At 38.2% G+C, this 26,524-nt stretch overlaps 1 protein-coding gene across 1 annotated transcript in view; it reads right to left on the bottom strand.

Moving 5' to 3' along the window:
• Window positions 1–26,524, bottom strand: part of CD109 (CD109 molecule) — a 70,425-nt gene that overhangs the window by 9,734 nt on the left and 34,167 nt on the right. Inside the window, exons 15-30 of the mRNA XM_041477478.1 lie at window positions 25,543–25,695; window positions 24,742–24,816; window positions 24,252–24,312; window positions 23,597–23,732; window positions 22,710–22,827; window positions 19,857–19,970; window positions 19,433–19,651; window positions 18,615–18,759; window positions 17,702–17,878; window positions 13,606–13,687; window positions 12,085–12,313; window positions 11,421–11,586; window positions 10,142–10,332; window positions 7,620–7,775; window positions 7,469–7,534; window positions 3,087–3,223 (exon numbers count right to left, since the gene is read on the bottom strand). Of these exons, the coding sequence (XP_041333412.1) occupies window positions 3,087–3,223; window positions 7,469–7,534; window positions 7,620–7,775; window positions 10,142–10,332; window positions 11,421–11,586; window positions 12,085–12,313; window positions 13,606–13,687; window positions 17,702–17,878; window positions 18,615–18,759; window positions 19,433–19,651; window positions 19,857–19,970; window positions 22,710–22,827; window positions 23,597–23,732; window positions 24,252–24,312; window positions 24,742–24,816; window positions 25,543–25,695 (2,225 nt within the window). The remainder of the gene's footprint in view (window positions 1–3,086; window positions 3,224–7,468; window positions 7,535–7,619; window positions 7,776–10,141; window positions 10,333–11,420; window positions 11,587–12,084; window positions 12,314–13,605; window positions 13,688–17,701; window positions 17,879–18,614; window positions 18,760–19,432; window positions 19,652–19,856; window positions 19,971–22,709; window positions 22,828–23,596; window positions 23,733–24,251; window positions 24,313–24,741; window positions 24,817–25,542; window positions 25,696–26,524) is intronic.

The raw sequence follows: 26,524 nt of genomic DNA, 5'->3' as shown, positions 1-26,524 counted from the left end.
AACTTTGAAAGAAATACAGCACAACTGCTGACTTCAGTTGGCTCACAATATTAGAAACAAATGAAACCATCTGTTCAACTATGTGCTGTGCCAAGGTAGCTGCTATTGAAAACAAATAATTGAATTGGAACTGGATATAATTATTTCTGCATAATTACCAATAAGAGGAGAGTAAAATAGCTGTCTAGCCAGCCTGGGGTGCTACTAAAATACCAACAGGGAACCAAACTATCTTGGTACTGTCAAGGAGTGAGTTAGATATATCCCTAGAATTTAGGAGGATCTGGCTCTCAAAAACAGAAGAGAGGCAGCCTTGGAGGGGGGTTGTGGTACCATCACTTCAACTCCATGGTCTCTTAAAAAAAGGGAAAAAATCATCACGCAAGAATGACCAGTGAGAGAAAGACAGACTTGAAACTTGTACCTGAGGAAAACGGATAATAGTTTCAGATGAACTTTATGTTTCAGCTCGTCAGCAATATGAGATCAGGATGAGACCCTCTCACAGATGATACAAAGAAGAGAAAACAAAACCAAGCTAGTGTAGGCAGAAAGCAGAAATGAGAGAGTAAATTGAACCATCAATGATCATTTTCCCATGTCTGGAAAAGGTATGTAGGCAGTAAGACTTAGAAAAAACTACCAATCCTGGGTATTTGCCTCTCAGAGAGTGTGTTACCTCCTCTAACCAAGAACCGCTTTAATTTGAACGAGACATCATCTGCTCTAGTGTCAAAATACCAGTTAAGAAGACCATAGCCAACCCCTATCAAGCTGGCTGAGAGAAGGTGGATATTCTCCAGATTAAAGAAAAGAAAAAAACTGTGAAGTTGAAGCCTTCAGTACCTATGTATATCCACAGGTAGATGCATACCCACAGCTAGACTATACATACCCACTCGTTGAGATTTCAACAGCCTTTTTGTATTGGTTTCTCTACTAGAAAGCCACATCATGTTATAAAGATCATAAGTAGGCTAACTTTAAACTAATTTAGAAATATAGATAAGGCATATATTATATACAATTTACAGGGAAAAGAAGAGGAAGATGACTAGTCCACCAAGCTCAGCAATCAGAGATGAAGCCATAACCTAAGCAATTTAAACAGACTTCTCAAAGTACCAGTCCACTTCCCACAATAAGAGGTGATGGAACTGATTTTGGAACTAACTAAAAGATCAAAGTAGTCTCTTGAGGCTGCTTTTCAATGTCATTAGATTTCCCTCTATTCTTTGAACACTTAAGCAATTAAAGCATCACCACCCTAGAGGATGCCCAGAGAGATGGAGCGCTTCTTCTCTGTATTTTAAGCAAAAGATCTTAGCTAGAGAGCCAGATTGCCCAAAACAGACTTACCGCAAACCCATCATGTAAACCCTTTACATGTCAGGAGTTTGTGCTAGACTTCAGAAGGCTGTTGACACTTCATAGAAGAGTTTAAAAGAGAACAAGCCCCTTCTGTTTCAAGAGCTCTCATGTATTCTAGTGTCTCTGCCCACCATCTGTGTCACTGAACTGGATATTAGAAACATATAAAAACAGAGCTCTGGCTTTATGCCTGCTGGCTATTTCCCAAATTAAATCAATGCTCTGTACTGAAATCATACTCTCTATAGCTGATTATTTGTATGATGGTGTCACCTACAGGTTCATCTCCAGTCACAGCTCCCTTGTGGAAGGCAGAGCGTAAGAACAGTTCAAGGCATACGGTGTGCAAAGTTTAAACAAACAGCAAAAAGAGGTTGTGGATGAAAGGCATGTAAGAGGAATCATAGTGTATCAGGTGGTACTTTGCAAATCTTGCATTTACACGGAATGTAACAAGTTGGTACATATCTAATATGTATAATGCCACAAGAAGAAAACAGTGCTTCTAGAGGAAGTAGTCACAAACAGATACAACAGATGCAGTCATCTCAACAACATTACTGTGGATTATAAGACAGAATACAAAAACCATAAATACATATATATAGAGAGAGAGAAAATGTCCTATAGGGTTTCATATGAAATATGCAGTGGTCTTTAACTACAATAGGAAATGCATATTGAAGAAACTGCCAGAAAACAAACACCTTCAAATATGTATTTTAAATATGTTTATGAACACTTCCACAGCAAGCAAAATGGAGGCACAAAGGAGTCAAAGAAATAACTTGATTGACTGGCTGACCCAGGAATATGCAGTTCAAAGTCACCTATTCTCATGTGATGTGAATTCTATCCAGGTAACACCTGGTGGCTGTCCTGAGGTCCCTGAGATGATACTTGAGCAGTCTCAGCTCAGTTCTTAATAGCTGAACAAGAAGCATCACCCCAGATGCACATGTTCTCCCATATCCTCCTACCCCCTCCCCCTTATTCAGCAAAAAGAACAGAATTAGCCTGGGTGGAAAACTTTCCACCTCTTTCAAATCTAGAATAATGTATTGTATTCCATTACCAAGTTCTTAACTACTGGTGAATGAAAGACCACAAATATAGTTGCACAATAAGATAATGTGAATTTATCATTATGTAAATATGGATTTTGACTCCTGCCTAAATTGTTCTGAGTGAAGTTAATTACAGAGATTAAAAAAGAATGATTACTTCATGGTGTTTGTAGCACTTCAGAACTTCCTTCTCTCTTTACAAAAAAAATCTACTTCTGTATCAAAAGCAAAATATTCTTTTCATGAAAGGTAAGAGCAATAGGTCCTTATCACAGTTTGCAACTCAAGTTAGGATGCAGAGATACTGATTCAATTTTCCAGTCTGTCCACACTCATCCCTGTAGTTCAAAAGCACTTGAGGTTTTTTCTTGTATTTCACACAAATATTTCCACATTCCTCTAACATTTAGGGTACCTCAATCTTTATGCATAACAGGAAAAAAAAAACACTAAAAATTGATTTATAAATTGATTCTTAGTTTCACTACTATCATTTGTGCAAAGCAATTTCTATTGTCTGCAGGTATACATTTATATCCCAGACATTAGCAAATTCATACAAACAAATGGATAATTTAGCTTATTTAAAGCAATCTAAAGTTGGTATATACAAAGACATGTATGAGATGCTCCAACTGATTTACCTACCTTGTGCACACATTCAAAGTCAAGTGGTTTGTATCGTCTTTATCATCTTTTACATCAACATACAAGTCAAAGGCTTCTTGGTTTTGGACAGATCTGAGCCTCTGGTCGGCGTGCTTTGTGTTGTACATAACATTCAGCTGTGGATTGAAAGTACAGACATCAGGTGACACGTACAGCAAGCAGTGTGATTTAAACACCAAGCTGCTAGCACCATAACACCAGAGCCTTCACATGAGGAAACACACGTTTGCACAGACCTGCTAGCCTATAATTGACTTGCCAACCTATAATTTGGACAAGCCCTGTCATACCTTTAAATCTGGACTGACAATTTTCTATTTGCTACCTGAAACCACTGTAGAAGGATTGTGATTTTCTGGAAGCACTTCTCATTCCATTTTCTTTAGCCAAGCAAAATGCATACTGGGGTCTTGCAAGGGGAGTTATTTTAGCCACTTTCTGCTTATTCCTTCACTAAAAGCAAAGAAGAACCCCATAACCATGCTATGTGTATCTGGATGACTACTGAGGGAATCGTCTTTAATTTCTGAATTTTGCTTTTACTGCCATGTCTCTCACTTTTTAATACAAAAATTATGCTCCTTCTTTCAATCTCTACACATAATTCCCATTGTCCTGCCCAACATTCCTGAATTTAGCATGCTGTATGAGTGCAGAGCCAATTCTGTAGAGGCACTCGGGACAGCCATGGTGCAACTGTGAAGATTTATCATGTCAAACTGCTCCACAGGAGAAGGCAGTACCAAGGATGCAACCAATCTAGAAAGCCTGCCAGTTGAAGGCACACAAAAAGCAGTGCCTTAACAATCTGTCACCACAGAAACAAAACTGTTTTAACTTTTGCCAGAAAAAGCTAATGAATGGGAACTTACTGCCAAGGCAGGATGTACTGAAACCACATACTGAACAGGTCAATCAGCTAGTATTTTCATGGAATAAGCTATTGCTGTTATGGTCTGACTTTCTTTTCCCTGTTTCTCATGACAATGAAGGAAAATGTTTTCACAACACAGAGTTTAATTAAAGCCTTCTTCTGTATACACACTCACTTTGGAGACAGAAGACTATTATACAGAAACTCACATTAAATTAACAAAATGAACAACTATATTTCTTAACTTTTAAAAAGCAACTGCCAAAGCTAAAGGCAGAACTGGTCCAGCCTTGTGTATAGTGCACCCATTTCTGGTGAGAGGACCAAGGAGAGAAAACTAAAAGCTAGTTTTCTGCATGAGAGTGATGCTTCAAATAGTATCAACTATCAACTATGACACTATCAACTGCACTACACTTCAAAAAATGTGGCACATTTATAATCCCCTAATCAATGCTTATCTTTGTTCTTCTTAAACTAGCAGCATAAATGAGCTTGACTGAGCATGTGAATTCAATGAAAACATCTCCAGTATTTTCTGTCCCTTTTTGAGTACTCAATATCCATTCAAATGGTAATGGAGAAATATGTGTGCATTTCATCATGTACCTATTTCACTACCATCATACTAAATAGCATTCAGTCTTCTGCCTAAGTCCAATAAAAATACACTGAGTGGAAAAAAAAGTCACTGTTTCCAGTAATGAGTAACAGAGAATTCTGAGGGTTTTTCCTTATTCCCTCTCTATACCTCATCAGGAGATTGAGGAGATCTTGTTCACCTATCCACTTTGCCCATACCCACCCTTGTTTGAGCCTGTCCACCCTCCCCTTGTTGCTAGTTCTAGATTTTAGTGGCATTCTCCTTCCTTCCAAGAAGGCATAGGCCATGCCAATTATTTTAGTCATGTGTCAAGTCCAGCTCACAGAAGAAACATGTTTATTTCAAGACTTTCAGCAGGCCTCCTAAGGAAGATTGGTTCTTTGACTCCTTTCCCTAGAGCATCTTTCATAATACCCTAAGCCATCCTCTCTTCTCTCTTGCAGAGTAAGTGTCTTAGGTCATGCATGGGATATACCCACAATGGGATATACCCACAATGGAATATACCTACATGGAGAGACGACTAGAAAACTTTATTGACACCAGGATCAAAAAGCTATAAGTAAATGTCTGCCATTACAATCATAATATCCAAAATAAATACATTTTATGAGATCCTGAAGGGTCAGGAGTGAATACACTGCCAACTTGCACACACAGACAGTGATATTTCACCAAAAAAAAAATTTCCTAAGAATCCGTTCTGTTGGGAAAGCATGATGTTTCCATTAATGGAGTTAATCTTGTATTGTGTGATATTTAAATGAATTACTGTTTTGACATACTACATTTGGTGAGAAAGCCAAATCCCAGAACAGTGATTCTTACCACTGTACTCTGACGGGCCCAAGACAATGAAACCCAGCTGAAGAAATGTGATTGCAATGTCACATGCTATCTGATTTATTAAATCTGATCCAGACCTAGCCTATGTCTGGGAAAAAGAGAAATCTCATTCAATGTCCTCGGTGCTCTTTCTCTTAGGATATCAGACCTGCCAAAGGAAGCAGAAGGAAGGAACTGATCTCTGCAAAGATAAGGTTTTGGAGGAACTACTCCAGGGTGTTAAGTGTAATATTCTGAATCAAGTCACAGCATCTCTGACTCAAAGCTTCAGGAAAAGAGGCAACAGCAGAGTGACTTAAATGAACAAGATAATCTAGCCTTGGTTCCTGAACAGCAGTTCTTTGTGAGCACATTTCCACGTTCATGCAACAAATCAGAAACTTATAACTGGTATATAACTGGTGTTATACACCCCCAGGGAATGCTCCCAAAAGCCAACTGGCTATTCTTGGTGGAAGACTTCTGCCCAGTCTTCACCAAACATGCTAGTTTGAATGTGAAATTTTCCTGCTGAAAATAATGTAATTGGAACTAATATGTTTTCACAAAAGGTATTAATTTTAACAAATCAGTGTTTTCCAGCAGGAAACAATTTGCTGAAAAGTTTTTCATCAGCTCGCCTGACAAATTAACTAACTTAATATCAGGGAGTATTTCTCAACAATGATTAGGGTTAAGTAGTCTTAACTGTTCTGGAGCCCCACTTTGTTACATTCCACACAATCACACACACAGGCACACTGAAACCACAGATGTGTGAACGCAGTCCTGCTGAGATGTTCATTCCTATCTTGGCCTGCAAGTCTGAATCTAAATTATCCTCTGAAACTTTTGAACTTTGCTGCAACTTCGTTTGTACTTCTGGGAATTAATAAACATGGGTTGTGATTTATGGCACTGTGGGTTTTGCAGACTGGTGGTGAATGAATGAGGTGTATCTCCACTGCTGTCCACTGCTGATAGGCAGCTGTGAAGACTTCTTTGAAAAGGCATTTTATCCCAAAACACATTTACCAACCATCACCAGGCTTTTTTTGCTTCCCAAATGCATAAGAACGCTAAAGTCAAGGACAGACTGGATGGAACTTGAGATAGAATCTGACCTGGCATAAAACTTGAAGACACATAAAGGTGACTTCGGATCAGTTTTCTCAGTTTTCCACTATGACTAGTAGTCCAGTAGGAACACTTGTTTTGTGACACAGTCATCAAGTATAGGTTAATACTTTCAGTAAAATGAGTCTCTCATGCTCAGAGACTAGTATTTCTGCTCACTTTTCCAAGGTCTGCTCTTTCATCTGTGCGGTCACAACCAATTGCCATGGAGAGGGCACCAGGGAAGTGAGATCCACTGCTGGCTGTATCAAGTTAGATCCAACACTGTTTTCTGATATGGTATTTCTCCTTCCACTTTCTGCCATGCCCACACTTCTGGTTGATGCTAAGTGTCTATTACTGTTTGTAGTCTGCAGGATCCTTTGACTCTGTTTCGCATGCTATTGCAGTACACTGTAAAAATTGCTGGAGAACCCAGCTTTAATAAGCTCTTATTTTTAGTTTTTGTCGCTTTCTACTTCAATGAAAGGAAAATAATTGTTCTAACTAGCAATGCAATCTTACTCTGCATTGATCTCTGCCTTATTATGGTTTACCACAGGTTCTCAATGAGGCATTTCTGCCTAGTCCACATACCTGTTTTACTCTGAATTCTGTCTGCCAGTGTACCACTGCAGTCCTTTGTCTTGCAAATGGACATTGCATTTCTGCAGGAGGACAGGGCTGCTTAGATACAGTTCTGGCTCATGGAAGTGCCCAAAACTGTCAGTCTTAAAAGGCCACACCATTGGTCAGAAACTACAGGAATACATCCATATTTTATTCACAGCATCCTCAGTTAGTGAACTGCTTTGCTACTGATATAAGACATTTTGGAAGACTGTTCCTATTAACATGTTTTATAAAACTTCCAAAACACACCTTCCTTACAGAAGGGGTATCTTCAGCAAGAATACCTACGTGATTACCTGCATTGCCTACCTGAAAGACAGCAAATCCCATTCCCTCCGCTGACACTGTAATTGTCATTTGTTGTGCAGGGGGAATCTGAAAGAAAGATGACCAAACCAGTATTTTCAAAGTACTTTCAATCAGCAGACTTTACAAAAGTATTCCTCACTTTTTACAGTACCTCCTTAGCCTGAAGCAGGAAACGGTTTCGAGTATCAATTAAGAATGTTTCTGGCATTTCCAAAGAAGGGGCTGTGACTGTTATATCCATTTCTGTTTTGCTTGCTGCAGTGAGAGCTGCAAACAGACTCAAGGCTTGTAGAGCCACCACTGTGTCCTGTTGAAAGAAACAAACCCTTCTGTATTGAAAAGAAGCAGACAGCACAGCACACAGACCATGCCTTGGGGAGCTCGTAGTCCCTGCATTCACCCATGTCTTGTTTATGCTGGAATCTTCCTGCAGCCACCTCCATATCTCTGGATTCCCCTGGCATGAAGATTCCAGCCCAGAAGAGAGAGCAACACAAGACAAGAAGTTAGCTACTGTGGGAACAGAAAATAAGGTGGGAGCCAGCCAAGGAAGTTTTCCTCTTGTGCAAGGTGCGTGCAACACCTGACAAGCTGAAAGACACAACAGTCAGAATTACACACCAACCACGGAGAAAGACACAGAGGGAAGTAACAACATTGCTACCTTCTAGATTTATTTAGTGACTGTGCATTAAGTACTCAGTACTGCACAGGAGTTTTTCAGGGTGCCTTGATCGTTGATGCAAAAGCTACAGGTCTGAAAAATCATTAACACTAATTGCAACAAAAGGTTGAAATTAATTTTTATCAGACACTCAGCAACAATTTCAAAGGGTTTCCCTCTGTATTTGATCCAAAGTTTTTGTGCAATTGTTTAACCACTGCAGAATATACTTACAAACACCCAGTCATATATATATTTTTTCATATATTTTTTCATCTTTATGTGTGATTGTAGGCTTAGCTCTCCAGGTTTTGAACACAACAGGTAGTGTTTGAACGTTTGGTTCAGCCCAGTTTAGGGAATGAGAATTTTAACATCCACTATTTTCTGGGAAGAAATACAGTAATCAAATATATGTCTCTAATCTCAGGGACTTTTACTGTTCATGCAGTTCATTTTGCACCTATTGTTAACCAGTCAGAGTGAAGAAATTGGCCTTTCAGCCTTGGCATACAGACACTATATCTATAATTAGGCTGCTTTGAGTAACAAAATTCTAACATAACAGGAATTCATTCACTACAACATGGTGACCATGGTGACTGTGCCACACCTTAAGGGGCTAGGATGGGCTTACTATTCACTCTAACTGATAAAAAATCCACTCTCCTTCCCATGCCACATCCTTGTCTGAGATGACCTGCTTCACTGATTTCTTAAAATGCAGAAAGATCAGCTCATTAGCAACTGCAAATTCACAGTAAGCTGTATCAAGTATACAGATTATGGTGAATTACTACACCCAATTTATAAAGCATCACACATGCAACTTAATGCTTTCCTCCTTATCGTTCAACAATATATCAAGTTTCTTATGTAACTCATGGAAGGAAACACTCCAAACATTATTTTTTAAAGCAAACTTAAAAGTTAAGTAAAAAACTATGGAGTAATTTCTACAAATTAAAAAAGGCACCTAGCAAGACATTGGAGAAATTTTCAAATCTAAACAGTTTAGACTATGGAAGAACAAAATGATTAAATTAATTTCTTAATTTTACCCTCAAGGGTAAATGATAGATTTTCAAACTTCCAAGTAAAATCGGTTTCTGGAGAATAGAGAAAAGCTTTTTAAAGTCACTTAATGTTTCAATTAACCTCTTCAAATAATAAGCAAGAATTAACACATTAGGAAAGCACTAATACCTCAGGGGAACCTGGCCGGTTCTTAAATTGCATTTTACTCAGAACACATTTCTCTCAGATTAATACCAACCAACATGTGAAAATAATGAAGAGGCTGTACACCTTGGTACCAAGCAGAAGCATGATGAAATGTGACATTTTACTGTGACCAGCATTTGTAGTTAATCTAAAAACTAGTTTAAACCAATGCAATCCAAAGTACTATCTAATTTTTTGGTTGCCAGCACAGCTTACAAGACATGGCTTCAATAACATGGAAACCTCCTGGAGATAGTAAAGATATTCCAAATTTCATGGCCCATCAAAAATCTATGCAATAGTAAGGACAAAATACATTAGTAAGTTAAGACCAACTGCCAAAAGAGGGATTAGATTAGGCTGTTTTTCTAAAACCTACTCCCTTCAGTTAATTGCTAAGTTAATAGCTTTTAGGAGTTTGATGACCCACACATGGCAACAATAAAAAGAGGCTACTCTTTTTGGAAAGGAAGTAAGCATATATATTCATCATAGTTATTTTGAAAATATGTTTAATTACTTTTCCACAGGCTCTACTATTTCTTGTTAATTTGTTGTTAGTATATTATATAAAGAAGGTCTCCTTCTAATTCCCTTTTTTATTAGACTTGCCAAAAATACGAAAACTGGCAGTTCAGGAGTAAGATGCCAATAATGTACATAACCAGGGCAGCTACAGCAAAACAAAACTCAGTAATTATTATGTAAGAATGGACCTTTTTAATTTTGAAATATACACTGCTTGTTTAGAAAGTATAGCAAAACCCCTTAAGACAAGATATTACCTGAGTAGATGAAAATCCCCCAAGGTGATTTCTTTGATGACTTAACCATTTCATAACAGGAATCCCTTCGGCTAATCTGTCTTGATGAAAGTGAGAGAGCAGAGCATATGCTGCAAGTTCAATATCAATGGACCGTGGCTGCCATGAGTCAGAAATTTCAGAAGCAGGTGTTACCCAAAAACGAAATTCTCCTGTAAAAGGAACAAACAATAACCAGATCCACAGACTGAAGTCTTTGGATTTCTGGGAAAGTCTTAGGGGAAACCTCTTCATTAATGCTTACACATGGGCTCTAGCAAGGATCTATGACATCGTGTTAATGTTTAGGTGTGTGGTCCATAAGGTACTTCCTCAGCAATGTTTGGATCTAGACACAAAAAAGCTGGAGTCTAAACAGTCACTCAACAGATTTCAGTGAACTTTACACTGATCCTTTCCTTGTCAGCCTGAAGTGCTCACATAAAGAAGCCCTTCTGAAAAGGCCACCTTGTTGTTCTAGTGCTCCCTTCTCTCAGGACCAGAGAAGGCACCTCAGGCAGCACAGCTGCTCAATAGACTCATTCTTGAGTAAAGCCTTCCCAAAAAAATGACTTCTTCTCTTCCAAGAAGTGACTGTCCAAAAGGCCTAACTCAGTAAACATAGACAGATACTCAAAAGGCTCTGTTGCTAGGCTACAATACAAATCCAAATTTGGATTCTTCAAGACGACAGTTACTATTTTGAGCCAAAAACTTCCATTTCTTCTACTCCATATGGTCTGTTCTTCCCCCAAATTAGGAAAAAGAATTCAGATGAACTTGGAAGAGTTTAAATATACTGAGATGATAGGTCCCTAGAGAAAGTGCAACAGACCTCTGCATTGCCTTACAGAAAGTCCAATACTTCACCTCTTCTTTCTAATACTCATTGCTCCCCAATACCCTCCTGATCTCTCCAAACTACATTGGAATAGTGAACTTCATCCATCTCTCTCTCTTTAACCAGGCTGATCATACGAGGTGCATAGTAAAACAGGAAAACTGACAAGTCATGTCCTCCAACAGCATCACAGTAGTCCTATCAGGAACACAGTAACTGAGACTGAAGGCCCAAGCCTTGTTGTGAATTGCCACTCATTTATGAATACTTCTTATGTCTTGGGACTTCTTAGCTAATTCTCTATATCGTACTCTGAACAGACTTGAATTCTGAACACAGAGTTGCAGATATTATATGATAAACATTTTTAAATTTGACAAAAATCTATCTGTACAACTGTGTAAGATATTTGTGCAGTACCTTGGCGTTCTGCCCTCTGGTTCAGCATATTCAGTGCTTCCTTTGCTCTTGGACTTTTTGCCCAGGACAATGCATATGTCACAAGTGCCAATGTGTAATTATCTGAAATGCCTTCTTCTAATTTATCTTCTAGAAAGTTTGTAGCAGTCTTGATGGCGTAAGCATGCTGGAAATCAAGATAATATTGAAGAATGTACAGTGAATGACATACGTCTTGGAATAGAAAAATGTAAAAGAAAAATTTTCACTGAACCACAGAAATTGCTAGCCCAAAACCACAGCCAAGAAACAATGAAAATCTCTTTCAGAGTGACACATGAATCACAAAGGCAAGCCTTTTGATCTGACACTGTCTTTATGAAAATGAGTAATTTCAATTAAATCAATTGGAATGGCTTAATATCTTTGAGACTAGTTCCCCCCAAGAAATTTCTTTCCAAGTTCTTGGACTCAAGTCATGACAGTATTCTTGCTAACAGAAACTGCCTTTAGATTTTGCAAATATAAAACTGAAGAGCTAAGGTATATAGGTAAGGGATATTTAACAAAATGAGGTTAGAGTTTGTCTGTGTTCAAATATTCCTCTATTTCTATTTTTGCCAGGTACTATGAAAATTTATGAAGCATTCTCCTAACTATGAATTATATTTATGAATTCCAATACCTGTTTATCTGGGAACCCTAGGAGGGATGACATGATGTAAGCTGTGAGAGTAATTGGATTGTTGGTGCCTCCTTGAAGATCACTGTGTAACACTTTCCCAGGCTCCTGGAACTCTCCATTCAGTTTCTGGTGACGGACAATCCATTTAGCTGTATCCATGAGTACATCTTCGTCAATATCTATGAATGGACGAGCTTGAAGGAAACATCTCAATACAAAAGCTGATAACCTTGGGGGAAAGTTCATCAAGTAAGTCAAAATTAGCCATGCATTACAGCTTCCTCTGTTTCAGATTATATAAGAATATTATAAAGCATAAGGTGCTCTACACACCCCTACCAAGCAGAGCAAAATGCATGCCTCATCCAGATAAGCAAGTAGACTAAACCCGCCAAAAAATAAGATATGTCCTTTTTCCTGAAGATCACCCCTTCTGCAGCTATGTTTTAAAAATAAATACAGAGTATAGACTCTGAGTCTGCCAGCACAAGTGCATCTTTATTCAAACATTGCTCTCCTGCCTTCTGTTGCTAGACAGAAGTTATAATTTACAAAGTAATGCAGTAACGGGTTTGATGTTAACTACCAGCACTATCCCTGTAATGATATCCTTGAAACAACCTTGGTTGTTTTATTATTAATCCCACATTATCCCTCGACTCCCTTCTTTCCAAATGTGCATTCATGTAACTTGTCACTGCACTATTCAAGTACTAGAGTTGCCAGTACAGGTAAACAATCTTCATCTTCCAATCCATCAATATTGAGTCAAAGGCAAATCCTGCTGATGTCAATGAAAGATGCCCACTGAGTCCAGAAGTAAGTCTCATTCAGTAGCACAGCAACAGGGATTGAAGCATGTGCTGAAATACGTCAGTACATCTAAACTGAGCAAGGGTTAGCAGAACAAAGCACTGGAACCTCCCTCCATTATCTATCTGGCTTCCATGACTATGCTCTGGAGTATGCATCCTGGACTGAAACTCAGCACTGAAAAGACTTTTTCAGCTGTGTTTACAGTCTCAATAAAAGGAAGTGTGACAGATGCAAGTACAACAAATTTTTACCACCAATAACTCTGTTGACTCCCTACAAAATGTCTCAGTCAGTCTTCAGCTTCCAGTATGGAAAGAAGTGATAATCTGATTGAAGCAGTGATGATCACACAGCCCTAAATGGTTTCAGTCAAGTGCAAGAATAACTAATTTAATTGTAATTCTTCATTCCTTTGAGGAAAGCAAGAGAAAAAAAAACCCTTCAGACTAAACTATTTATCTGGTTAAAATAATTCATCATTCCTTTTTTTTTTTTCCCAAAATTAAAAAGCCTTGCCCTAATAATGCCTTTGACAATATGCTATCCAGCAAGAAAGACTTAGGAGTTGGCCTAAACACCTAATGAAAACCAGGCAGAAGGCTAATACAGCTGGAAACTTTTACCAGCTTCACAAAAACTTTTCAGATGCAGGGAAAATATCTAAAAAACTAAAATTCCACAATGATTTCTGGCAGAACTACTCACCATGTGCTCCCAGAGGGATCTTCATTTCCAAAGGCACTAAAAGAGCCATCATCCCTCTGGAAAAGCAGCTCTCTTTGGTAGCCTGAAGTGGAAAAGTAGAGACAGGTATTGAACACTTTCCTCTTATGTGGGTTTCTGCACAAACTGGACCTGAAACTGCTGATATGAACCAAGGCATTTTCTAAGGTTGAGAAGGGCACTACTTAAGCTTGTATTTCATAAAAAAACTCCCAAATATGCAGGGACACACAAAACCATGTAAAAAATGGTGAGGAAGTGGGCAGCAATAGGAAGGACCCATCTACAAAAGGAGAACCAGAAACTCCTGTGGCTGCTCATCAGCCACCCAACCAGTGCAGAGATGTGCTCCCACACCCGGGGATTCCAGGAGCACAGCAGTGAGAGCAGAGCAGAGATGCAGCTATAGTTCATTGCTTCATCATTTCGGGGATCTTGTGTACATGCAGAAGTACCCCATCTTTACAGCACAAGCAAAAATTGAGTGTTATCTAACTGGAAGGACAAGGCAACAAATGCTGCTGGAAAACCAGGCCTCCTCTTCAGGTGTTTTTTGACAAATCAGTAGGCTTGCCATCAGAAAAAGCAAGTTGAAATTGGTTGTTCTGAAATGAGTGAAAAATTTCAAAAGCCCTGAAGATCCTGAAATCCTAAGAAGAACCATTTAAAATGTTACCCTAAGATTTTTTCAATATCCTGAACAAGTGCAGCTATCTCCTGACTGCAGGACACCCATAATAAAAGGCCTCAATGGCTGCTCACAACCACCAGCAGCATTCTCACTCATACATGACCTCTGCACAGAACCAGTGTTCATTCATGTTAGAAATTAAGAGCTTCCTATGATATGCTACTCACTGTAGTTTCTGGTATCTAAAGCCTTTCTTCCTTGCATTTTGCCTGCCATTTGTGAATCCAGAATAGTAACAGCATCTATTTACAGCATTTCATAACACATTATTTCTGTCCCTCCACTTTGCCTTTTCCCTTGGTTTGACTATTTTAGCTATTATAATTAAGAAAATATACTCATTAATTGAAGACCTGATAGATACAGACACAATACAGAATCAGACAGGCAGAAAGAAAACTCTCAGGCAACCATCAGTAAGTCCTACACAAATGAATGAATGTACGCAAATATGTCCCGTGAGGTCTATCCAGCTACAACATCCCAGAAAAATGTTCCTTGCTTTCACTAATAAAGAATTAATCACCTACTTCCATACCATCCTGACTGCAGATGCACAGAGAGTGAACCATACCCCTAATCACTGAGGAACAAATGGCCTGGTGCCTCAATCTAAGTGCCAGTATAAAATGAATTCCTAGTCATGGTCTGTCTGCAATAGAAGAGAATGAGAAATAAAGCTATGAATCTGCTACAGTATATCTGGGTACCTTCCCATGTAACCCCTGTAGCAAGAAATCTAGCTTTTGAGTCTTCTTTAGAAGAATTTGCAATCGAAATTTTTGCTTTAATATAGGGGGTTTATTATGTATTTAGCATGACAGTGGCTAATTACATCACTAAAACTGGTGAATCTTTCAGATACAGACACACCTATCAGCTCAGTTAATGATACTAAGTGGAAGGAAAAAGAAGAAGGAATGAGTGCCATTTCTCCCCAAGAAAAACAAATTCACTGTCAAAGTTTAAGCCTCCAAATAATGTTCTGTGAGGAGCACAAATACATGTATATATATAGACTGCTTCCTCTTCAAAAGTATCTGACTGCAAGACCTGAAAATAAGGTCTTCTGCCTCTTTGCAGAACTGGCAACACACAGCAATAAGTATTATAATCACCATCCTGCTGGTAGTGTAAAAGCACTAGACTACAGCTTTCAGCCTGCTTAACAGAGACTGCCGGGCAGCCCTTACAGAGGCACAAATTCATCTCAGAACATAGGCTGGGGAGGGATCAGAAAGATGAGCAGAACCAGAGGGGGAGAGATCACTCAGCTATTTCCTACATTCTGTTTGCTTTCGTCTCAGTGCCAGCCCTGCTGCAGTCACGAAAAAGTCTCCCAGCACGAGCGTATCTAACACGGGAACGCCCGCAGGAACGCTGGAACAGGAGAGCTGGAGGCTCCCGCGAACTGCCGCGCTCGGTCCAGCGGGCGCTCAGTCACACGTGAAAAACGTCAACACACGGAAGGAAAAGAAGGATCCTATTATGAAGATGTCCACTGATATTCTCAGAGGGCTGGCTGGAACCCAAGAGATGTAGGAGGCTCGCTGAAAAGACCTCACAAGGCTGAAATAGGAATGTATCAGGATGGAAAGGACTTCAGAAAGATGTGGAAGACTAAAGGATCTCACCTTTTACACAGCTTGGAAATTCTGCTCAAAATCTTTACCTCTTTGGGTCTAATAAAAAAGCTTTTAGACCAACCAGGGTTTTTTTTCATTTCAGAAAAAGTGATTTAAAGATGGGATTTGTCATTACCACAATTAAGAAATGTGCTTAAAAGGCAACTTTTCTTTGGCTTTGCCTTTGTTCTAAGTAAATAAAACTGCTAAAAGAAAGAGCACATAGCAGTTTCTGCTAGCTATATGATCCCTTCTTCTCACAAGTGTTTAGCCATAAATTAATTATATTTACTTCAGATTCTGAGGTTACTTTTTTCAATACTTGGTGAATTATGACATGCGAAATAGTCTGTTTTCAATTAAACTTCATAACAATCCTTTCAAAAACTGAGTCTATAAAAATTACATCTTAAGCTAAAGTTAATTTCAACTTGAAGATTACACTTGAAAAAATAATCAGTGCAACAACAGAAAACAATTATTAAAATAAAGCAAAAAAGCCAGAATATTTTTAGATTGTGGTTCTTTTCTATGTTAAGGTTACATATATTTCAGCATACTTAATGTTCTGGCACCTACAGTGTTAAAAACACGTACCTCATTTCAGAGCCTTAGAACAAAGTTAAGAACACAATACAATCTGCATGTAAGTGACATTTAAGCCTGTAATTTTCATTTGCTTTGAAATAACTTAAATAAATCCACTATTGGAAAACTTCAGAAAACTATGGTACCAAAGCTCAGTCTTAAAAGAGTGACAGATTGCTTACAAACTTCAGAGTAGCTGTTTACATAACACATCTCTTTCTCCCCACTGTACTTTTCAACTAAACTATGTAGTAGGAAGTGTTTAAAAAAAAATTCATTTAACTGCTTTGACAGAAAATTGGAATCCTGATGAAAGGCAAATTTATTTTGTTGTGCCTTTTCCAGGGGAAATGTCAACAACTTAAAAAAATCAAACACAAAAGACTTAGAGAGAGTAAACAAGAATTGAAAATGTCATCACGATGCCTTAGTAGGGGTGTAGCTCACATGGGGCTGGTGTCACTGCTCTCTGAGAAGCAGGCTCAGCATGGAGACTGACTCATGATGAGTGTGGGACACCACAGTCAGACACTGTCTGATCCAAAAGCCAGAGTGCAACTGTGGTCTCCAAAGTTTGTGATGTTCTGGCGTATCTCCTGATTCAAATATGTAACAGTTTCCAACTAAAATTTTCCAGCTTTTGATTTCTGGCACAGAGTTCACTTCTGACCAAGCCTAAAGTTTGTGTGGGCAAAAAAGCCAGCTATGAGATCAAATGCCACTCCTTGAGCTCTACAAGGACATGTCAGGTCAGGATGTGTCACTGAAGACGTGGGATGAACATGGCTCACTCTGCTCACTGACTCATTTTGAACTGCTGTGCTTCAGACAGAGATCAGAAATGTTTGCTCTCATGTGGTTTTATCAGACGAGAAGTAATAACCATCTAGGAAATCCGCGTGAATTACCTTCTAAAACACATTTCACAGATGAAAAAAAGCATTTATACAAAACCAACAACTTCTTTCTGAGAAAACTTGCCCTTGTAAACAATTTGCTCTCTAATTATATCAACTTAGAATAAAGTGGAAGAAAAAGAAAAAAGTGAGTTTCTCTTCCAGTTCTCATGACACAAACTGAGCAATATTACTAACACCAGATGCAGAGTCACAGAGATCTTTTTTACTAGGAAAAGCTCTTAAAAATCTAACATCCTTATTTTATGCATACAGACCTTTTCTCATAAACGATACTGCTTTTGATCTAATATCCTCTCTCAGCTGCCTGGTTTTAGTCAAATATTGCAAAATATAAACATTCGGAGCAAAATTGATCATATTCTGTTCACCACAGCCATAAGGCATCTTAATCAATGATGACAAACCGTTGATAGAAGGCCCCAGTAAATCACCTGAAAGATAAAATTCAACCAAAATAAACTAAAGCTTACTACAAATAAATGCACACTTCATATATAATAGGTGTTATAATCTAAATTGGGAGAAAATATGATATATTAGGAATGTTTCTACTAAACACCTCTAAGCAGGCAGAAAAGATACTTCATACTTCATCTCCTTCAGCACTTCATGCCCACTGATGCAGCTCCCTACAGACCCTTCCAACTACAGAGTAATTTCAAAGAGTTCAAAGAGTTGCCATTTAAAAAAAAAAACCAAAAACAAAAACAAAAAATCCCTAACCAAACAAACAAAACCCCACAAAACCAACATCTATTTAATCCAGGAAAATGTTTCAATAGTGGTATGTATTTGAAACTTCATTTATTTCTTCTCTCACCTACTGTTATCAAAGCCTAGGTGTCACAGTAAACAACAGTTAGTCAGGTTATAGGTATCATTCTGCAGACAGAATAATTAGAACAGGATACTAGAAAACTTTGCAGGACCTTCCTGACCAAAATCTAACCTGTAACTCTGAAAATACCTTACAAACACCATATTGTCATAAATTAAACAAATTAAAGGAATAGAACACTCCATCCATAAGGTCTCCCTATGTTTAGCATAATGCATGATGGTAAATTACTGTGACTTAATGATTCAACCTATTTACATTGCAGACAAATAAAAATTAATGCCTTAATTCATTCCCTAATGATAGAAACAGTGTAAGTTAATTCTTACCAACAGCAGTGACCTGCACTCTCCCACTGTCACTTACAACATCAGAAGGAAAAGTGAATTCCAAAGTTTTTGACACTGTTTGTCGTTTATTCCCAGTCAAATCCAAAAGGACTGTCTGAGAATATGTCTGTTCCAATCCTTCAGCCTATAAAAATAAAGACAGGGATTCTGAGTATCCTTCTGTAGTTGATCCTGCCCTGAGCAGGAAGGTCATGCTACTCCCTTCCAACCTCACCCATTGTTTGGTCCTATAATCTTAAACTTTTACTGCAGGATGAGATACACAAATATCTACCACCTTCCACTGAAATGGAGCCTAACCTGAATCAGACTTAGACATCCAAATCTAGGCAAGTCTTATCAGTGTCTGGTTTACCAGAAAATCTGGAAGCTAAAATTCCACCTGTACCAAAATACAGAAATATTAATCAAAAATAGGCCCGAATGAAAGGCAGATGTACGGCAAAATCGATTGCACTCATCTAAAACAGTCACCAGGTCCACTCTGCACAGGTTGTTAAATGAGCTGCAGCACCATGGGTTCAGTGATACAAAAACAGCTTTCAAGAAGCATTGGACAAACTATCTGTAATAGAACAGATCTATGGGTTCATTCCTGGAAGGGGATCTAAAGAATTTTAAAGGACTTTTAAAAATTTGTTTTATAAGAAGTATTTTCTACTTAAAGCCACCTGACTCCAAACCAGTCAAGCAGAGCAAGAGGCGACAAGTACACTGGTTTGCCTTTTTGCTGCACTATGTAGCCTGGTTTTGGGAACAATTTACTTCAGGAATAAGGCAAGCTGCAGACTGTTTACCTTGACTATAATTTTCTGGATAACAGCATCAGAAGCAGCAGACGATATTGCTGTCACTTTGATGGGAATCTCTCCCAGCTGTTTTGGCTTGATTGGGAATTGAACAGTTTTCCCATCTTCACTTGGTACAGATATAGATTGTTGATTTGCTGTAGTATTTATTTCATTGGATGTTAGAATAATTTCAAAAGCATCATTGATATCCAGGATCACAGTAACCTGTAAATACAGTAACATTTGCAATACAAAGTGTTGATTTTGAAAAGGTGCTTTCATAAGCTGCCACCTGTTTTGTGTACAGAGAAATAGGTCTGCCCTCTGAAGAAAATATACCAGTTCTCACAAAGAAAGACATGGTCTCCATCAGTGATGAAAACCCAGCAATATCTAGTAACATTGAAATATAAAGAAATTGTTATGTTACCTCAGCTTCTTCTTTCAAATAATTAAAGATGTTCACTTCCAAAATGAACTGCTCTCCTCTTATGACAGAGTATGGAAGGTTCAGGAAAATGAAAAAAGGCTGAAAAACTTCTAGCTGCAAAACAAAATCAGTCATGAACCCTTAAAAGCAGAGACTAGAAAGAAAATTACTATACAACATGTCTTCCAATCACTTTTAAATTCAATGACAGAATAATGTTTATCTGTACTCTACAGCTGACAAAACATATTACTGCAGAGCTGAAACAGGAGGAGAAGGTACTTCTGGTCATTAGCACCTTTAGAGACACCGTTCAGATGAGAGATGCCAACAGCTTTGACAGGGCAGTCCCAACAGAGGCAACTGAATTTGGACTATGAGTCTATCATCCGACAAGCTTGGAAGCTGTGCTCTGTCCTGAGCTCTCATTAAGGTAACTGAATTGCTTTGAGTACACAAGTGATGGATCAATGTCAGTTGACCTATCCTCATGTCAACACACCAGTAACTAAATAACTGCCTCACCCAAATTTTGCACCTTACAATGTTGTTTTTTTTTTTTTTTTATTTAGGAAGATTAATCTTAGCATAAGTTCTTTAGCTATACTTCTAAAAATACATACTATCTTAATTAAAATATAAACTGCAGAAGTATACCAGCAAGCAGTTTCTTTTATCTGTGAACAGAGGGTTTTGGAAGAAATCTTGCCTCTAAGAAGTCAATGGTAAGGTCTTATCAAGCTGAATGGGATCAAAATTTCACTGCTTATGAACATCTGTACAATAAGAATGGCTGAGACATGCTATCCCTTATTATCAAAATGTCAACTAAAAAGTACTTTAATTCAGCTTGCATTTAAAAACATCTTCCAAGCATTTAGAGTTTCAGAAACAAAAATCCCTCAGCTTTTTTTTTCTAGCTAGCAAATATTCCAATACTTTCCCTAAAAAAAAAAAGTTGTGAAGCTCTCAGAGTCATAAACTTCTTTAGATATTAAACATTAGAGAAGTTCTGATGGAGACTTATAGGTTTGTTCATAGTAAAGGCTTTCCCTATGTTCCTGTTTTCTTTGTTGTTTTTGTTTTACTCTTCTTTAAAACTGAAGTTTTACACTCAGGAATATGCCAGTATATTACAAAAATACAGCTGAGTAAAATTACTGACACTCTGTGTAGGAGAAGTCAAAATAAAACCGTGATGCAAAGCAGTACATGACATAAAGCACGCAGATGTCATTTATTTCCCCCATTACATTTCTCATGTCTTTCTTTTGCTTGCCTCTCTGTATGGTACTGATTAACATGTTTCAGCCATATGGAACTCTAAGTACAACCTAAATGTCCCAACAATAGAGAATACTGAACAGTGCATGAGGGTGATTATAGCTACACTATTATCTCAACATCTGTTCTACTTGGAGCCTTCTCGCATTTGAGGATGAGAGGCCAAGTGTGTATTTCCTTACAGTTTTAATCAGAAAACTATTCCTCTTTCTGTCCCATCTCTGCCAAGCCAAGTGAAAGAAACAAGAAACAAGATTCCAGTCTCAAAGGAGCCTTAGCCACAAAATCCAGATTGGGCTCCAAATTCTGTAGTGGAGTTTAGGTCAGGATATTCAAAGCACAAGCTCTGTGTCTGGTTTAGCAGCCAACTGTGAAATCTGGACCTAGATCTCAGCTTGGATCTCAAAAATTGCCCCTCCCCAAGAATTTGAGGGCATGAGAACTTAAATGGGTAAGTTGGCTGTCTTCAGGCTATGCTGACACTAGTCCAGGAACCAAGATGGAAATCTACAGCTCACTACCACAGACTCAGCCTTTCTAAACTCAGGTATGAAGTGAAGTTGTCTTTGATAGGAACATAGTTTCTCTAGGAACTTCACATAATGAATGGACAGATTCTTCTGTGTGTGTAAAATACTAACTAAATGAGACTTCAAGAATTAATTCATATTTTAAACAGGCTAAACACTTCTCTAAGTAGTGGTTTCATTGAATACAGTGTGATCCTGGGACAACTGCACTTGTACACTGGGAATCTCAGGTTAGAGATCTAACCTGAGGGCTGCTAAATTTAGCTTAAATTGCTGAACTCCTCAAACACTTGGAAGCAAGAAAAGAGCCTCAGGACACAGGAATTTGGGAGCTACGGGACTCTCATCCCATGCCAGCTCTCAGTGTCCACTCTGCTCCTCAAGTTAAGTCATCCAAAACTCAGCACCTATTACAGATCAGAGAATGTGTTGGGAGGGACCTCTGGATGACATTTAGTCCAAGCCCCCTGCAAGTTTACCTACAGCAGGTTGTACCTGTTTTTACTCTAGGACTGCTTTTGACAGATCAGTTTAGCCTTAAATCAACTGTTCTCCCTCATGGGGTAAGCATTAGGCATAAGTGTTAGCAGAACAGCAGGCAAATTCCTCTCACATCCCAGCCACCTCTCCCCTGCCAGTCTGTGCAAACCTCACTGCATGAATTACCAACTCACGGACTGCTCTCTGGGCAGAGCCAAGAAAACACGGAACACTGTTCCCAAAGAGTCACTCTGCCTTCCAACATACAAAGATTCTGAAATGGGCACATCCTGGAAGTAATTTAACAAAAAAACCCTCTCCAACAGAAACAGGCATCCAAATATCTGTGTGCAGTCTTAGATATTCATATGAGCAGGAAGGGAAGGTAGATACAGTATCATGTATGTTTTCAGTGATGTTTTCTCTACAGCTTGAACACACATGGACTCTCAATCTCTTCATTAGTACAAGAAGATGCTACTGTTAGAACTAAATTGGAGTCCAGCAAGAACCGGCAGTGTAACCAGCCCTAGAGGAGAACTCTCTAGTGAGATGGTACCTCCACCGGAGCAGTCGTCACTCCGAGCCCGCCGCTTTCAGAGACCACAAAAGCACTGGCTACCCAGGATGTGATGGTGTCAGGAACAATGGCATCCACTGTGGTTTCTGTGTCAGATCTGATGGCACAAGGGGAGAGCAGACTTTCAGAACCATCCATTTACAGACATCATTAAGTGGACACATATGTTTAAAATGCTGGAAAAATTAAGTCCAAATTCCTCAAAAGGAAAGTTGCTCATTATCCATTTTCCTTTTTCTAACCATTTAGAAATACTGTGATGGAATCAAAATTATTTTTAAAATTTTATTTATTTTAAATTACATGAATTGAAGGCAATTACACTGGATCACATTACATGTAATCCACTGTTACAGGTCCTTTAAAACAATCCCAGGTGATGGTTGCTTCCTGAACTTCTCAACTGTAAAAGAATACAAGATTTGTTCTTCACGACACAGGTCAGATTTCACCATCACTTGACAGTTTGATCTATTCACTGAATTAGGTGCAGATAGCAAGAGATTTCCCTTTCTGGGCTAATCACCCATCTTTTTATATACTGTAGAGAAAGAGGCTAGGTCTCCCTATCCATTATCTCCCCATTTGTAAAAGTAAGGGTTTATTCCTTTTGTCTTCAGGACTTTTATCTAACTTCTACTGAAACTCCTAGGCCTTCAGTCAGGCATAATCCTCTCTTGTGCAGTTGTACAATTTCTCATTTTTTCCATCTCCAATCTCACTTGTGGCCTCTAGGTGGTAGCAGAATATAAATCTACATTTTTAAAGCAGTGTTCGTCAGCACTGGTGCAGAATGCTACTGAAACACCAAAAAAAAAAAAAAAAAAAAGTTTTCCTTTTGTTTTCCTTTTGCTTCTAACTTTTACCTTGTTTTAATGTCAGTCCAAAGCCAAGTCTCTGGAAAATGTGTCCTCACATAGAGATTGGTGAAATCAGGAGGTCCATTTTTAGATACCGGCATATCATCACCAAAACCATCCTCTATAGGTATCATTCCACCATCTACAAAATAAAAAATACTGTCCTACTCCAAAATCTATATTTAGAAAGCACAAATAAATACAGTTAAGAAAATTCAAATTAATATATTGTTTGGAGTTTAATCTATAGCTTTGTTACATACGGTAAGACAATTCTGGGATACTAGGAACTTTTTTATTTTAAGAATAAAAAAGTTTCACACAAATTTCTACATGACATCTGTGGTGGAGTGTGGATGAAACTGATGTAATTTGGCTACACATGACAAACCACTGCAATATATATCAACTGGAGCTGCAAACAAAAACTCCACTCATCCTCAGGCTTTTAGGGGTAATGTCACTGCAGTGAAAAAGGAAAATTGCTGAAATGCTGATCGTATGAATTTTGTATGTCTTCAACCTTTGAAATGGTAATGATTTTCAAGGCTGGATGCAACCTGTGTGCAGCACAGTAAGAAGACTTAATAGGGGCCCTATCCCATGGACCTCCTTCCCCACTCAGTAAATTGGATTTGGCTTCATTTGTTATATTACTTACAAAGAAAATGTTCCTTATCCTCCTCAAGAACTGCATCAGTTGATACCCAAAGGCTGCATTTCTGGATAAAATTTATACAGTATATCTCAATACAGGACATTCAGGACATCAACAGTGCTTATGTATTTTATTTTTCTCTTCTTTCTTTTTAGGTAAATAAAGTCACAAAGCAAGCATAAAACTAAAGCAAATAATATACATAAACCTAAAAAACTGAGATTATATGAATCTGAATAATAACTGAAAACTTTTCAAAGTGAAGACTATATCAGGCATAAAGCAACCTGTATTTATGGACTTATAAATATGGCATTCAGAGTATTACATATTGACAAGATTCACAATTTGAAACTCATATAAGCCATGAAAACATTACATTGTCGACATTGCAAAAGTTAGAAAGTTCACTTTTTCCTAGCAAGTGACGTTCAAACCACTAAGCAGTAAAAAAAAAAAAACCAGCCTAGAATTATGAAGAAAACCCCAGTACCTGAAATACACCAAAAGAACCTCTGACCAGGGGGAAATACTGCACTGTGCTGTATAAATTGAGCTCATGGAGGACCTAAGGAAAAAAAAAAACAAAATCATCCACAGACTGAATGCCAACTCACATTTTAAGAACTTTCACTGTTGCTAATTCATACAGCTGTACCACGAGCTATAGGTTGCTTAGCTCTCATGTCCAAAAGAAAATAAGCTGTGACAGGATGAAGGGGGTTAGGTTGTAGTGGTTTTATGGTTAATGGAAGAGTGACCAAGACTGTACATAAACCTGGAATAAAGCCTACAGCCCATTGACATTTTATGGCACTTAGGCTATGTCCTTTAAGCACTTTAGGAATTATATATATTGTAATCTATTTCAAATTGTAAATGCAGTAGAGCTTCTGCAACCAAAGGTAATTTGAACATACGAATAATTTATTCTGCCCTCCCAATTAAGAAAAAAAATCTTTATTTTATATTATTAATTTTAAATAGCACAAAGAAATCATTAGGGTTGTTTTCTGACATTGTCTTTTCTGAAAGAAGAAACAGCCAAGTCTTAACAATTTACCAAGTGAAGAACAAAGAAGTATTGATTGGAATTGGAAATGCTGTGCCTATTACCTTTTAAGCCTTACAGTCTCTGCCACTCATATGGCTTGCAAAAGTAAAATAAATTGCATAATTACAGGTTAAAAATCATGCTCAAAGAACATTGCTTGTTCAGCATATAATCTGTAACATTTCCACAAACATACATCTTTCATACAATAATGACAACTTCCTTTTCCCATATACTTACAGATTCTTCTGTTATGTCACTACTTTCTCCCAGAAGCTTTGCACTTTTATCAACAACTGAAAGTCCAATTACTGATCCTGGCTGTGTTGTACTGATTTTAAGGGAGACTTTCTCAGATGGCTTGGCCTTATCTTTGCTCCAAGAGATTTTAATCTAGAAAAAGTGAAACACAGCACTGATTTAAATTCTACAGTGATATTTACAGCTGTTAACAACTCCCAGGAAATAGGTTTTTTCGATTATTTGGCTATAATTAAGACCCTGGATTTGCTTTTCCTAGAACCTTTGGACACTGGAGACCTCTGAGAGTCTTTTTCCTAGGACTTTTGGTAACTTGGATAACTTATGAGGCAAACTGAGACATTTTTCATGCAGCAGGACAAACAGGCTCTCTACTGATTTCTGGTTGTAGGTGTTGAAGTCTCCAGAGCAGAGAAAGAATTTGAACCCATCCAGCCTTTGGATGGTCTCACCTACGAAATGTTATAGGGAGGCCTTTATTTGCACAAAGGACCAAATCTCATCCTGGTAAGCAAGCTGGAAAAATCAATTCAGTGATGCAATAGGCATTTCCCCACTCTTCTTCAAACTTTTTTGAGTTAAAGTATGGATATTCACATGAACCACAAACACTGGTCACAATGTGACCACTACCTGGCGAGAACAAGGTCTTTATAAACTTCTGCAATTATGTAGAAGTTAATACCCATATGATACCTTGTCACCATATTGGCCAGAGTAACCTTTGGCTCAGTAATTGACCAAACCACCAAAAACATGAGGAGATGATGTGCATCTGCTTACGTGGAAAACACAGCACCAGTAGAAAGGACTTTCGAATATGCAAAAACTGGACCCCAATTGCACTGGTATCATCAAAAGTCTTTCTAAAGACTTGCACAAACTTCAGGTTAGATCCTCAATGAAAAGTTTTTACATTTACAATCCTATGATCTAAAAGAAAATTTTTTTAAGCTACCAC

Source organism: Pyrgilauda ruficollis, unplaced genomic scaffold (assembly GCF_017590135.1).
Source record: "Pyrgilauda ruficollis isolate IOZ18807 unplaced genomic scaffold, ASM1759013v1 scaffold40, whole genome shotgun sequence".
Taxonomy (NCBI): domain Eukaryota; kingdom Metazoa; phylum Chordata; class Aves; order Passeriformes; family Passeridae; genus Pyrgilauda; species Pyrgilauda ruficollis.
The sequence above is the reverse complement of the archived record's forward strand: the minus strand, read 5'-3'. Positions and strand labels throughout refer to the sequence as shown.